This window comes from Zeus faber (genome assembly GCF_960531495.2).
Source record: "Zeus faber genome assembly, chromosome: 9".
In the NCBI taxonomy this organism is placed as follows: domain Eukaryota; kingdom Metazoa; phylum Chordata; class Actinopteri; order Zeiformes; family Zeidae; genus Zeus; species Zeus faber.
The window spans coordinates 4,969,108-4,983,521 of NC_137197.1; the positions used below are offsets into that span (position 1 = coordinate 4,969,108).

The following is a 14,414-nucleotide window of genomic DNA, read 5'->3' on the forward strand; positions in this document are numbered from 1 at the left end:
TGTTTTTAACACCCTGTCGCCTTTTTTCAACCCTAGGCAGGGGGCCTTGGCTTCGCTCCTGTCCAACTTCTCCTCAATTATATATCTTTTCTTGTTACTTTTTTTTATATTTAATTTGATTATTATCTGCGATTTTCCATGAGATTTCATTATATTCCTGAGTTTCTTTTTTGTGTCTGTTATCGTAAACTGTAAAAACTATAATTTCATTGTAAAATAAACCTACGCTATAATATTAAGAATCTTACCACTCTGCTGCAGCTCCTCACTGTTAAGACTGGGGGGCCAATTCACCAAGCGATTACATGGCTTGTGTGGCCCCTAAACCGGCTCGAAAAATTGAGCGTGTGGTTCACAAAACACTCGCAAAGGGCAAAATGCACCGCTAACTGTGCTGCCACGCAAATAGCGTCTCAGTGCACGGTGCTAATTGCATGTATTTCAATTAATAAATCTATTATTCACACATTTGGTGCAAAATTGGCCCCTTTCTACGTAAATGCACAGAGGGACAAAAAAATGTCCAATTCACAAACACGGGCGCAAATAGACACACCCAGTTCGAGTGTCGCTACTACCGTCTGTAGAGACCCGGTGGTAACTGCACGAAAACCAAAAAAAAGGCAGCACTGTGCGTGGTCTCCAGAGAGCCGGTGCAACGGAATCGCATTTGTCACACCTGGACTTTCCAGTGATCAACTTCCTGTTTCCAGTCTCCATATGGTCTTACGAAGGTAGAAAAGTGTCCCTGAAAAACTTCATAAAATGCAGGTTTTTCTGAAATGTATTTTTACGATATAACACGGAAAAATTATCGGACAATACTGTGAGCTTCCCACTTTTCAAAAGGGGATTCAAGATTTTTTTTTTTTAAGACTGAAACGTTTGCCCCATTGGATTGCACTGAAACGCAGTGAGAAGCCGCAGCTGAGCGGTAAGTTTCTCAATAGTAAAGTGATCCGTGAGGTTGTGTCATGAGCAGTTATAAGTGATGGAAACCGTCATTTTATTAAGATCTGGGGGCGAATGATGGCGTTGGGCTGTCCTTTAAATGTGATCCTCTAGATTACATTCGACTGCTTTCTTCAGCTGGACAGACAGCAAAACGCCACCTGCCGTTAATTATCCTTTATTTCAAGGGGGGGGCCTTGGGAATTCAAATATTGACTATATTCACGCATGTGGAAATGAGAATATTTATCCTGTGAAACGGGATCCATTCCTTCATGCCGCTACTACTCTGTTCTTAGCAAAGTACTTCATTCACTTTCTATTTGTTCCTTGAATAATGTACTAATAATGAGTGTTTACCCTTCATCATCCTGTGGGAAAGAGCCGCGGTGTTCTGTGTGTTCTAATAGATATTTGTACGAGCAGCTATGCCCTGATGTATTTTCCATTTAATTGGATCGTGCAGGCTGACACGAGGACATTTAAGACGAATGCTGGTCTGGGGGCAGAGAAGAATGACTGCACAGCCGTCTCAGCGCGCGCGATCCGCACCGCATTTCTCCAAACAAAAGCCTAGATGCATTTATTCTTTTAGATTTTTCCCAAATTTCAGTAATTCCCGTATCCCGCCGGGCTCCGAGCTCCGCCCTGCTCCGGACACCGCCGTGAAAGTGTGAACAAATTTTTAAATGGGGCCTTGCAGATCTAACATGAAGGAAAGATTCAACAACTGGATTGTTTATTTCTCAGCTCAAATGTGTTCAGAAACAGATTTTGGTGAACTGATAAGGTGAAATCAGTGAAAGTTTACAGAGAAATACAACAGAATCTGGAGGAAAGCTCAAACCCCATTGGCTCAGAGAACTTGGGGCGGCTCCTACCACTGAAACATCCTGTTTTCAGACGGGGTGGAGTGGACGAGTGGTATTTTCAGCCAAAAACCTTCAAAACATGTTTTCGTGGACATCAGAGACCTGTATTAACTTGTATAAAAAGGAGCATTTACCACTTCCACTTAAAGAAATGTAAAAAATATTATTATTCTTATTATTATGTATTATTTATTTTTTGTAGGTGTCTTTTGCTAGGCAGGTAAAAAAAAAATTCACTCACAATCACAAAAAATATTACTGATAAACAATGCAAATCTATGTTAGTTCAGTAGACTTTGTTTTAGGAATGAAGGTAATTGCAAACCTGGAACTTTTGGATGACTCATTTAAAAATATCAAAGCTCCAAACAACCGAGTCTGAAAAGCCAATATGGACGGAGCCGAGGTCTTTCTTCACAGCTTCTGTGAATCAGACGCTCAGAGGTGCAGATGGTGGAGCCATCCTGCTCAGTTCACGGCGCCGCAATCCATTTCCTTCTGAACCCCCTCAAAGTGAAGTCTAATGGGGAAAAAGTTCAAGCTTGAAAAAACCTCTTCCAAGATTGGAAAGACACATTATACTCCCACCTGTCTCACTGTCATGTCATGTTGCCAGTAGGAAGCGATGCACCTTCCTGTTTCTAGTCTCTATGGTTTTACGAAAGCAGAAAGGAGACCCTGGAAAAATAAGATGCAGGTTTTCTAAAACGTGTTTTTTCGATAGACTTTTCTTTTTGTCAATTAAGAGCTTTTGAACGACTCATCTAAAAATATCACACCTCCAAACAACGGAGGAAACTAAAAAAATAAAACAGTGCGACCTGTACACGGTTTTTGACGTCACAGGAGAAGCGAGACGCATTCGTGCACAGTGATCTGCACGACGTCGGTACGAAGTCAAATACTTGACGCGAGAAATTGTCGCACCCGTCGGCCGTGCCAGCCGCTCTGTGGGCGGGGCCGCGGGCCTGAGGCTCTCCAATTAGACGTGGAAACTGTTTCAGAACTTTGCGTCATGCCTTTGTATGACAATTTGGGAGATGCTAATTCAACAAAACCACTTTGATGCCTGGATGGATTTCAGTTTGGAAGCTAACGATCGTACTCCTGTCAAATTGTCCGACTATAACATTCCCTGACCAGAGTTTTAACTTCAACTTGAAACGCAGATCAGCGCAGATGAGCTTCACGCGGGTGAGGGCTCGGTCGGGTTTGATTTGCATAGATGAGATTTATCTGACAATAATAACAGCTGCTCACATCAGTCCTGAGAAAGAATCTGTCAAATTAAAATCCTGATCCTCCGTTAGTCAAAATAGACGAGAAACTGTTTTGAATGGGGAATACATGCACATTGAACTACATGCTTACACAAAAAACTCAAACTCCAAAGTTAACCTTGCTAGAGGTGTATAGTTGCAGAGAATCTCAAATATCATTGTAAGTCTTTGAGCTCGGTATCATCCTGTATCTGCACTCTACCGTCCAGCCTTTCTGCCAAGGAATGCACAGCGTCTTTGGTGACCACTTGTACCGATTCCGACCCTAAAAAGTAGTATTGACCGATTACAAGTGCAGGGTCGTAGTCATTTAGTTTTAGATCGTTCAGATATTTCACAACAATGCCATAAAATCGTTTTTTTTCCCCGACAGAGACGTCTGACGTGGTGTGTTGGATGTGGCTCCTCACCCTGGCGTCTGATGTCAGTGTTGACACCATGCGTCCCTGTTTCTGAACTGTGGCGCCTCTTGCAGGTGGTTCATCTGGACAAGGAGGAGGAGATGCAGAAGCTTCCCCTCCAGCCGCCGTACTACGACATGGCGCCGGTAGAGTCCACCCCCTTCATTGACAAACCGGTGAGTAGAAACCACGTGAGGTGGTACCGGCATGGCCGCTTGCCTCTCCCATGAAGGAATCCTCCATCCTTCATGGCCCAGTCCCGCCTTGGTCCCGTCGTTGTTTGTAGGTCGCTGGGAGCTGCATGGGGGGTGGGGCGCTAGACGGACTTCAGGGACTACAGCAACCGGAAATGAGCCTGTGTTGGCGCAGTTACCACCAAAATCAAGCGGCAACCAGATTCCATCTATTGAATTAACCCAGTGTTCCTCCATTGCTCCATTTTGTTATGCTCCAAAACTCTGGTTTTTCATGGTCGAGGAGGCAACAGGTGTTAAAGAGCGCAGATATTATTCCGGTTGCTGCAAGCACCCGTCAGCCGTCGATGCCTGGACTCCCGGTTTACTGCGGCTACTGCACTTTACAACCCATGGCTGGCTGCCAACGCTGGCTGAGAATCGTTTCCCGCTGCTGCTCCGTGACGTGATCCGGTGTTAAAGTGTAAAGAACTCCTCAACAGGCCAAGCAGCGAATCCACCGGGTCTTTGTCTGAGCTCCTTATCTCATCATCTGCATCAGCATTCACCTTCAAACTGAACCTGCCCCCCGCCAACCTCCTCCCTGTGTACTTACTAATCACACCCTGACCAAAGCTCTCATCTCACTCTCTGCCCTGTGCTTCACCTCCCCTCAAATTCCCACATAATCCTCCATAATTACTTGTGTGTTTACATGGCAATTGTGTGACACTTTATGTCATCGCCCCTGGGTCTGAGTTATGACTATGCAGCGTCTTGCCGCATTGCTTCAGGGTCCTGGCCCTAATCTGCTCATTTTAGTAGCAGAGCACTTAAAAACACTCATCTTTCTGCCGCGGAGGCATACCTAGCTTCGGATTGAAGACAATACCATTTTTTTGGTTTTTTGTCTGTGCATGTTTGTATGTATCTTGTGTTTGTGTGTCTGGGAGAGGAGGGTTCCCCCAAACTGTCTTAGACGTCTCCGTGTTGGCTGTAGAATAGTAAACTAGCTCATGAAAGACTTTAAATGAAGAACCAGCTCCGCCTGCACCTCCGGTGGTACCACAAGTCCAGAAGATTCCATGAACCAACCCGAGGTAAGACGCATGATTTGGGGATTCTTTGAACAGGTCGGCCGTGAGGGATCAACAGGCCTGGGACATTAATGCCACCATTAAGCGTCTGTGAAACCCAAACCATTGCATTTCAGGTGGAGTTTAGCTTTACGGCATTAACTGAGAAACACCGACATGCAAATAATTTTCAACTTCTGGCAGAACAGGGCATGTTTCCTCGACCCTGTCTGGGCCCACGTCTAGGTCTGGACAACACACCCAGGTGGTCCTCTCCAAGGGCGTGCCGTTCCATGAGAATCCTTCTGCAGAGATCACTTTATTCCGCCAGGTTTTCATGGATTCCTGCTTTTAGAAAGGTTAAGCATCATGTGTGTTTGGCATGCAAGGATCATACATGAACATAATTACCCCCAATTACCTTGACTCTGGACAGGTGTGGCTGCTCAAACAACACCACCCCCACACCGCAATGAAATATGTATGAAAGGGCCCATTGTCGTGTAAAAAACAAACACCACTTTTGTCGTTTCATATAGGAATTATGAATGTACAATGAGGTTACTTATCTCTGGGTGGAGGATCCAGATCATCACGGAGTTTGTAGGATCCTTGGGCTGGAATCACATTCATGTTCCCATGTTGCAATACAAACGCCTTGTGACGATTGTAATCAGTGATAACGTTGTTGGTTAATGTGATTTTAATGTGCCATTAACGTCACGCTGCGTACATGTCACAAAGACAAGATTAACAACATTTGTGCTGCATCAATCAGTCACTAAGTCGAACAATTTGTTTCTTCAGACTTACCAGAATTCGAACTAGTCGCCCCCTTTGTATAGATGCCGTGTTTAAAAAAAAAAAAAATCCGTCAAGCACATTGACATCAGTTTGTTACCCCGAATGTACATTGATTTTGTGGCAGATTTCTAGTCTATACTTTTAAAACTTCACATGCATTCCGAAAAAAAACATTCTTTGCATAAAGCGAATTGTGTCTGTGAAGGAAGTGCATTGATTAGCGAGGCCAAACGGCATCTGACATGTTTTGTATCTGACGTGGTTCGATTTCTCCCGGCGATCCTGCTCGCGATCTTGACTAACGCCCAAATATGAGGGGAGCGAGCGCCGAGCGAACAGACGGCGGAGAAGTTAAATGTATGTTTTTTAAAAAAGAGTGGAAGGTGAACTTCTATCGGAGGTGAGGTCATTCCTCTTTGATGAGGAGCATCCGCACGGCAAACGTTCTCCCGTGTTCTGCTCAGGTCCACGACTCCCGCTTCCCGGGTCCACCTCGGGCGTCGCCCTGGTGCACGCTTCCGCCGATCCCTCCCGCGGGACGGCCGCGGGAGGCCCAGACGCCGGGATTAGATCCAATCAACATCCTTTACCGTGTCAGAAAAATGCCAAATGACGTCGGAGACGCCAAAGACGCCAAAGAAGCCAAACGACACCAAAAGACGCCGCTGCTCAGTCATCAATCGTTAAAAGCAAAAAAGTGGATTCTGCCGGAACGTGTCGGACGTTTGGGGCCGGCGACGTTCTCTCGGGGTCGGTTCCCGTCCCCGTTCAATCGTGGCTCTGGGGACGAGAAGGGACAGACACATCCACTCATGTCTCTCAACCTCTCAGTTCTGTCCTCGAGAGAAAAAAAAATAAAAAATACATATTTCCTGCACATCTGCCATTATTTACTCCTCTGGTCGAGCACTTCTGAAAAAAGGTAAAATCCCCAGGAATGCTTGACCTGCGGTTGTACACCTTTTACATCTTTACATCATCGGCGATCGGACGCTTGCGTCCAAAGCGACTTCCAGTTATTCACGCAGCGATGGACGCAGGCGCCAGGGGCAGTATGGACGTTGGGCGCCTCACGAGATCAGCACCTCTGTCCTGCGTTCCCAAAAGCGGCTGAAGGTGGAGGAGTTCCCCCCACAGTAAACCCCCACGTTGAGATGCGCGTGCGTGGAGTGAGCTATTTGCATCAAGAGATGTTTTTTTTGTTTTCACGCTTCCAGTGATATTTGTGATAATTAAGAACGACAGAAGGGTTGAGATCCAGGTAAACACACCCAAAGGACACAAGGTAAAAAGATAAATAAAACGTTTTATCTGAATTGCAAAGGAAATTAAAATGTTATTTAGCGTTGAATTAGATAAGATCTATAAACGCGCAACTACATTTAAATACATTCTTTAAATGTTGTATTTCCAACCATGCTCATTCCGTTTTATTTTCTAAAAAAATTTAAATGTAAAGCGGAAAGTTTGCGTTTCAACTTTAAATTAGTTTTGTTTAGTTTAGTGATTTACACTAATCTTCAGCGATTGTACATTTCCCTTCAGAAAAATAAGCTCCTTAAACGCCGATCAAAGCCCAAACTTCCCTAATTGCCTCTTTAAACGTCCTTAAACGCCGCCTCTAACGCTCCGCACTCGGCTCCGCTCACGTTTGGGCGAGCGAGGACCCGGGGATCAGGTTTAAAACTCCCCTCATGCGGTGGATGAGCGACGCGTGTTGAGTCGAGGCGACTGCTTGCTCCAAATCCCTGTTTGGTTTTGTTTGGATTTCCATTACAGATGTGCGCTTATCTCTTTATTATGCATGAGGTGGTTTAGTTTCCGGAAGCACATTATTCGCCAGCCACAGCCACAAACTCTCTCACCGCAGCTGTTTCCTCCGCTCAGAAAACACTTTTAAGAACGAGGAGGTAATTCAATTACCTGGCGCATGGGAACTCGCTGTGCATCTTCTTTTAATCTCTTCTGCTGTCGATGTTTTGTTTTTGCGTCAAATATCATTTTATGATATGTGTCTGCTTATATCATTTGGCGTCACCATTTGCAATGCAATCTAAAGCCTCGGTGGTTTTGGCTTTTTTTTCACGGCTGCTCTGCTGACTCACGTTTTTCTTTTGGCTTTTTCTGTTTCTCTTCCAGTATTCCACGCCTAACGATCACGCCGTCTTTAAACGTCGTGTTTCCCCTCCCGTCCCCAGTCTGTCGTCCCTCTTCCCCGCGTCCGCAACTATCAGATTGGTTCTGTCTCTCTCTCTCTCTCTCTCTCACTCTCTTGCCCACACGCTCCTCTCTCTCTCTCTCTCTCTCTCGCTCTCTCGCCCACTCACGCCTCTCACCTCTCTTGTCTCCAGAACTCTGATGTCCACTACGCGGAGCTGGACACGGCAGCTTTGGCGTCCTCCCCCGGCCCGCGGAGCTCTGCCCTGGCCGGCCCCGGGGACCTTGTCGAGTATGCAACCATCCAGCCTAGCTCTCACTAGCGCATGCCACGTAGGCCTTTTCCCTCCAGGTACACAGAGCGCTGCACCCTCCACCCAAGCCCTCCACCCGACCCGACACTCCCCTTGCCCCCGGTAGCTCCCCTTTGGTTTGCGCTCGGCGCCGCCCGGCCCCCACCTCGTCCCTCCTCCTCTTTGTTTGACCCCCCTCGGGTACGAACTCCAAGGCCGCCTCCCGCCCGGAAAAAAAAACGTCAATTCCTGCTTCCATCGCGCATTATCGGCACCGCGACAACGGCTGAGAAACTAAACAGGGATCCTCACGTTTGTTGAGTCATGGGGTGAAGTTTTTCGAGGCGGAGGATCTTTTTTTTTTTTTGCGGGTGGTGCCTTCAGTCTCACAGGGAGCAGAGAAAATGGTTTTCGTTTCACAGTCAGGCGGCGGGTCATCGTACGCCTCTGTTGGACGAGAGCTTGTAGGAAATGTGGAGGTGGCCTGTAACGCAAACTAGGACTCCAGGCAAAGCCATTTAAATTTGGTCGGAACCCAATGAACGTCATGATTTCCAAACCTCGTTTCCAAAGCAGAAGCTTAGTGTTTAAAATAATCGCTGCCAAAAAATTCAGCCACACTATAACCCGCGCGTCCATTATATCAATGTATATATAAATAAATTGCAGCTAAAAGGCTGATTAATACGCCTCCGATTCTTGTTGTCAGTCGCTCTTTGCATGAATGTGTGAGGAACAGATGTTCAGTCCAACAGATTATTAATCCCTACAAATTCAGCTGCATGGGCGTCTGAGCAGGGTGTTTAACCGAAAATACCGCCAATGCCAGTGCAATCAATTGTACGTCAAGATGGTTTGAACACCGTCTCTCATCAGCCGTCCAAGGGGTTTTTTTCTGTGTAGAATGTAATGAAATTAATATAATAAGACATTCGCATTTAATATTCAAATCTGCAAACAATTTATTACTCATAGTTGAGACTAATCACTAGTACATGGTGTAACAATGCTGCCGACAATGCTTTAGATCTTTGAAAATTGTATTTAGTTTGAATTTTTTATTTATTTTTTTCAAATTTAGACTCAATTAAAAAGTGTCTAACTTGTGATAGTGACACAAACCGGAAAGCCACTACAGAAACTATTTATCACTCAAATTCGTCACTGAGTTCCATATTAAACCAACGGTTGGAGAAAACGCTTCAAATGGAATTAATGACAAAAACATATGTGTAACTATAGGTTCAAGGTTTCTTTCCAAATCATCCCATTTTCTCGAAAGCAAAACAATAGAGGCTATATCAAAAATGTAAAAACTGAAGCTATCATCAGGGAAAAAGTCAGTAATGTAAAATGTGTGAGCTGACGAGTAGGCAAATGAAAATTGTATTTGACACCTGTACGGCTCTTTCAACGCTGAGGTAAAATATAAAGAATAATAAACAGTAAATTGCTCCTTGGCTGTTATTTTGGAGCTCTGGGGAGGAACGAGGGTCATTTGTCCCGTTCCTCAACGTGGGGTGCAGCAGAACGTTTCACTTGAGACAAAGATTTTCTCCTCACAGCATCGCTGCGTTTCCATGACGATGCGCTGCCCCTGTAGTCCTGTTGGTGCACCGTGCAACGCCTGCTGGGACATGGTACGACCTGTTAGCTGTGTTATTGTGGAGGTGATGGAGCTGATCCACAGGACGCACAGAAAAAGGCATCAAACTCCGCTTCAAAGGAAAGAAGGATTCAAACACTGAAAACTGCTGTAGATAGATAGATAGATAGACAGATAGATAGATAGATAGATAGATAGATAGATAGATAGATAGATAGATAGACAGATAGATAGATAGATAGATAGATAGATAGATAGATAGATAGATAGATAGATAGATAGAAAGATAGATAGATAGATAGATAGATAGATAGATAGATAGATAGATAGATAGATAGATAGATAGACAGATAGATAGATAGATAGATAGATAGATAGATAGATAGATAGATAGATAGATAGATAGATAGATAGATAGATAGACAGACAGACAGATAGATAGATAGATAGATAGATAGATAGATAGATAGATAGATAGATAGATAGATAGATAGATAGATAGATTGATCGATATACAACACATAACATCATCACACAACATCACATAAAAATGAACAATAAAAACAAACCCAACAATATACCAGAAAATGAACAACTGTGAAAAACAAGGTTTAATCATTGTATATTAATAATGATGATTAAAAATAAGCCTAGAAATGAACAAAACAATAAATAAAATAAACCCAGAAAATAAGCAAACATATAATGTGCCAAGTTGAGTAAGTTAAACTGAACTTTCAAGATTCAATCATAAATTTTAAAGTAATCAAGAAATGATGTCTTCTTAGTGAGGACATCCATTTCATTGAGGAAACTGTTGAATTTCAAAACTGACACCAAACTCCTCATTTCTTATGTTCTAATCTAATGTGAATGGTGGTAAATGTTAAGTTACAAACGTCTTTTATTCCTAATTAAGTTTAAAAAGTTGAGTTAAGCCGTGATTGTCGCCAGTTTGAAATGTCAGTCAATGCTTCTTTGATCCCAAAATGATTGATATCGACCGGCATCAATGAATTTATGGAGGAAGATCTTTACCGAAATTAAATGGAAAATCAAATAAATAACTCAAGTTAAACACATTCTGTATTTGTTTGCATTTACACACTTTTTAGGCGCGTCACGACTTAATCCAAGACCAGTCAATGAATAATAGCTTTCATTTGAAATCTCTTCCCATCGTCACGTAGATCAGAGCTCAGGAAATGAAGGAACAGGGCTTTAGTTTCTCAGGAGCCATTAGTGTAGAAGTTTGTTGTTTTTTTTTAAATCGAATTAATTCAAAATAAAAGTGCCCATAGTCTGAAGTGAGAGAAATAATCCATCTGCACAGGATGAGCCGTCCTTTAAGTTATTATAGGGTTATAGGCCAAACAGCTTCAAATCCAAAGTGATTTTATCTTTTTATTCTTTATTTAAAGGCATTGTGGTCGACTCCTGTCATCGATGCCCAGGGTATTGCTTTCCTTCAATCCCCATCGCATTCACTGTAAATAAATACCGGCTTCAACAAATCAACTGAGGCCGTAAAGCCTTGAATTTTTAAGTAAAAAGAAAAGATAAATCAGGGAAAGTAAATCATCAAAAGTAAATCAGGGAAAGTGAGAAACCTTGCTTATTATAGCTACTGTGATTGAATTGGAATGTACCATCATCACCATTATGATAAAACCAGCGTTTTTCTCATACGTTCGGTCCTGAGGGATCTGGGCGGTGATGGGTGACAGCTCTGTCAGGCGGCTCCTGGTGAGTCGCACGACAACTCACTGTGAATTTTCCTTGCCGTGTTCTCCTGTTGCTCCGGGCGAGTAATTATGTTGTCAGGCGGCGTGGGACCCTCCAGAGGCGGAGGCTATCGGCCCGACGTGGCGTCACGTAATGCGGTGTGAGGTGTTCCATCAGGGCGTCTGGGTGGGCCAGATTTCATTTAGATTAACGCTCTCCCTTTCAGCTCCCGCGTTCGCCTCTTTCCTTGTCTCGCAAATGACACGGCGAACGGGCGTCCTTCCAGAGCCCCTCCTTCCGTCGCTTCCATCGTGAGAAAGATGAGATATATCATTCCAAAAAAAACAAAACAACAAATAAATGAAACCTCGCATTCCTTCGTGTGCACCCGGTGAGACGTCGTGGAGCCGGGGCTTTGTGGAGCCTCTCGCCGGACGGGAGTACTTTTCTCCACGCACCTCATTTACAATGCAACTCTTTTCATTTGCGGCACAAAGGTTCCTGGGTGGCTCGATTACAGCTTTTTCTTTTTCTCCAACCAGTCATTTTCATTAGAGTTCACTTTTTCCTAACCCTTTGTTCAACTCCCGTTCAACGGGTAATTTCTTGTAGAAAAGGCATCGCAACTCTGCTGCTAACTACAGAGACTCTTATGTCCATTGTTCAGTATCTCTATCTTCAGGTGAGTCATTTCGGGCATCCGCGTTTATTCTTCGTAATTGTAATTAGTTGGAGTATTACTTTGTACTGTAAGGTATAGACTGAACTTTTGTATAGAAACCTTCCATTTGAAGGCAAAATGACCCAGGTTCCCACAGTGAATCAGGTTGCAGAAACGCTGCAGTAAAGGTGAAACAAATGAAACGAAACAAATCAATCAATATCAATCAACATGAACGAGTATCGATCAGTCCAACTGATGCGGTAAATTCCATAGTGTTTACAGTCAAATAAGTCCTCCGTGTACTCGCCAGTCAGCTTCATCGGCTGTGTCCTGTTTTCACTTAATCTTTATGAAACAATTTTTTATGGTTTTGAATGTATTTTCATTTGACAGTAATTTTGGCTTTGAATTTTGACTTGAGCAAATTGCTTTCCTCTTGAATATGTTGGCTTTTGATCTTGAGTGAGTCAGTTTGGAAAAAGAGTTTGCAAACACACACATAGTAACTGCAGAGTGACTTTGAGGGAGAAATAAATTGAACAATTAATTTAATGCATTTTGTGTCAATGCAGTGACAAAGTGAATTGAAGCTGCAAGCAGCGATGACCGGGTCCTCGCCGTGCAAGAGTCGGTGCGATGCAGGTTTGAAGCTGACCCGAAAAATCAGCTAAGAGCAGTTTGTGAAAGTACAAAGCATAAAAAGTGACAAAAAATCACGCCTACACAGCCTTTTTTTCGAACATGAAATTGAAGACGCTTTGCCACGCCCACACCGTGTGACTAAAACTTAAAGTTTTAATCAATTTTTACCGTGAAGGTGTTTTGTAGACCCTCGCCAAGTTTGAGGTGGATCCGATAAATCACCTAGGAGGAGTTTGCGATAGTACAAAGCATCAAAAGGACCAAAAAGTGACAAAAATGGCACCTTCATTAAATATGGCCGACTTCCTGTTCTCTGTTCCTGCAATGTAAAGATTTTTTTTCAAGTCTAGTGACGTTACATACACTTTACTTACAGAATATCGAACGCCACAACGGGGCTGACCAGTGTGCAACGTTTTGTGAGTTTTTGAGCATCTTAAGGCCCCCAAAAAGCTGATTCAATTTGGCTGAAGGAGAAGAAGAAGAAGAATTAGTGGAGCAATAACAAAGGGTCTTCACCCAAAATCTGATTCTTAGCAAAAAAATGAAGAACTGTGACCAAAGTTCAAAGTTCAAAAGTTCAAATTGTTTTATTTGTCGAGTGTACAGTACAACACAAAGTCATTCAGTACAATGAAATTCTTGGGGCATGACAGGCAACAACTGCGTAGTGGGCATTAAAAGATAAAATAAACAGGGCAAATATAAGGTGGAAATATATATATACATATTTTTGAATAAAATAAGAGTCCAATATATATATTAAAAAAAAGGCCAGGTGTTCTTTTAACTGTCTCAACATTCATTTCCCAAAGAACAATCTGATTCAGAGCAAAAGGCATTCATGACCTAAACTAGGTCTGAGGAGTAGTAGCCCAGGAGAGTTCACCGTTCGAGCTTTCACAACGGAACGCGCTCAGGTTTCATCCCCGTGCGCCGACCATCCTTCAGCAAGAGTCTGGCTTCTGCCTCGGAAACGGGACGGAACACGGTGCAGTCCCGTCGCCGCCCTCTGGGTGTAATCCCTGTTTCCACGACGACGGCGCCACGTGGGGATAATGAAGATATGGCGCCGTGCGCCGTCCACTCATCTTGAAATGCTCCCGGGGACGGGAGGGGTTAAGATGGTCACGTCAACTCCATCTCGGCAGCTCTTTATCCCAGTGACGGTCTCAACAGGCTTTCAGACTTAAAGGAAAGCCCCGCCGCTAATTGTGTGGACAGTCACTAAGAGATGGGCTGTGTAGATGCATGGTCTGCGGCTACTTCGGTACCTTTATATTGATGGAAAAAAATCTGTCTAATCCTGCTCAGAGAGCTTGAACGTCAGTAGCTGCGGTGTACCGTTATGTCTTACGTGAGCTTAGCAGCAGATTCCACTAACAACACTACGAGTCGGGACTAGGCGGTCGAAGCCACCGCGCATCGCCGTCGACGAATCTTGTGGGACACCAATACGTGCTCAATTTCCCCAAGCGGTTCTGCTGGCTTCGGTTGGATATTCCGGTTAACCTTTGGGGTCCAAATAAAACGGTCATGCACCGTCAGCGGCTCCTACTTCAGGTTCGGGGAATTACGGCCTCCCGTTCGCCTGCCGAGTACGAGGAAACTGACATCACTCAGGATTGTTAAAAGTAATGAAGGTATGACCCCGAGTTAAACATAAATAAGTATAATTTAAATTGCTTTCACTTTTGTAATCTCACAGAGCTGCTTTGACAGTTGGGAGCATAAGTGACGGTAAAGCTACATTGCCCAACACCGGTTCAA

General features: G+C 43.9%; 1 protein-coding gene across 1 annotated transcript in view; it reads left to right on the forward strand.

Annotated features, from left to right (window-relative positions):
• nectin1b (nectin cell adhesion molecule 1b) overlaps positions 1–14,414 on the forward strand; it is a gene marked incomplete at its 3' end in the record, with an annotated part of 177,932 nt that overhangs the window by 151,448 nt on the left and 12,070 nt on the right. Inside the window, exon 9 of the mRNA XM_080007217.1 lies at positions 3,579–3,680. Coding sequence (XP_079863343.1) covers positions 3,579–3,680 — 102 coding nt within the window. The remainder of the gene's footprint in view (positions 1–3,578; positions 3,681–14,414) is intronic.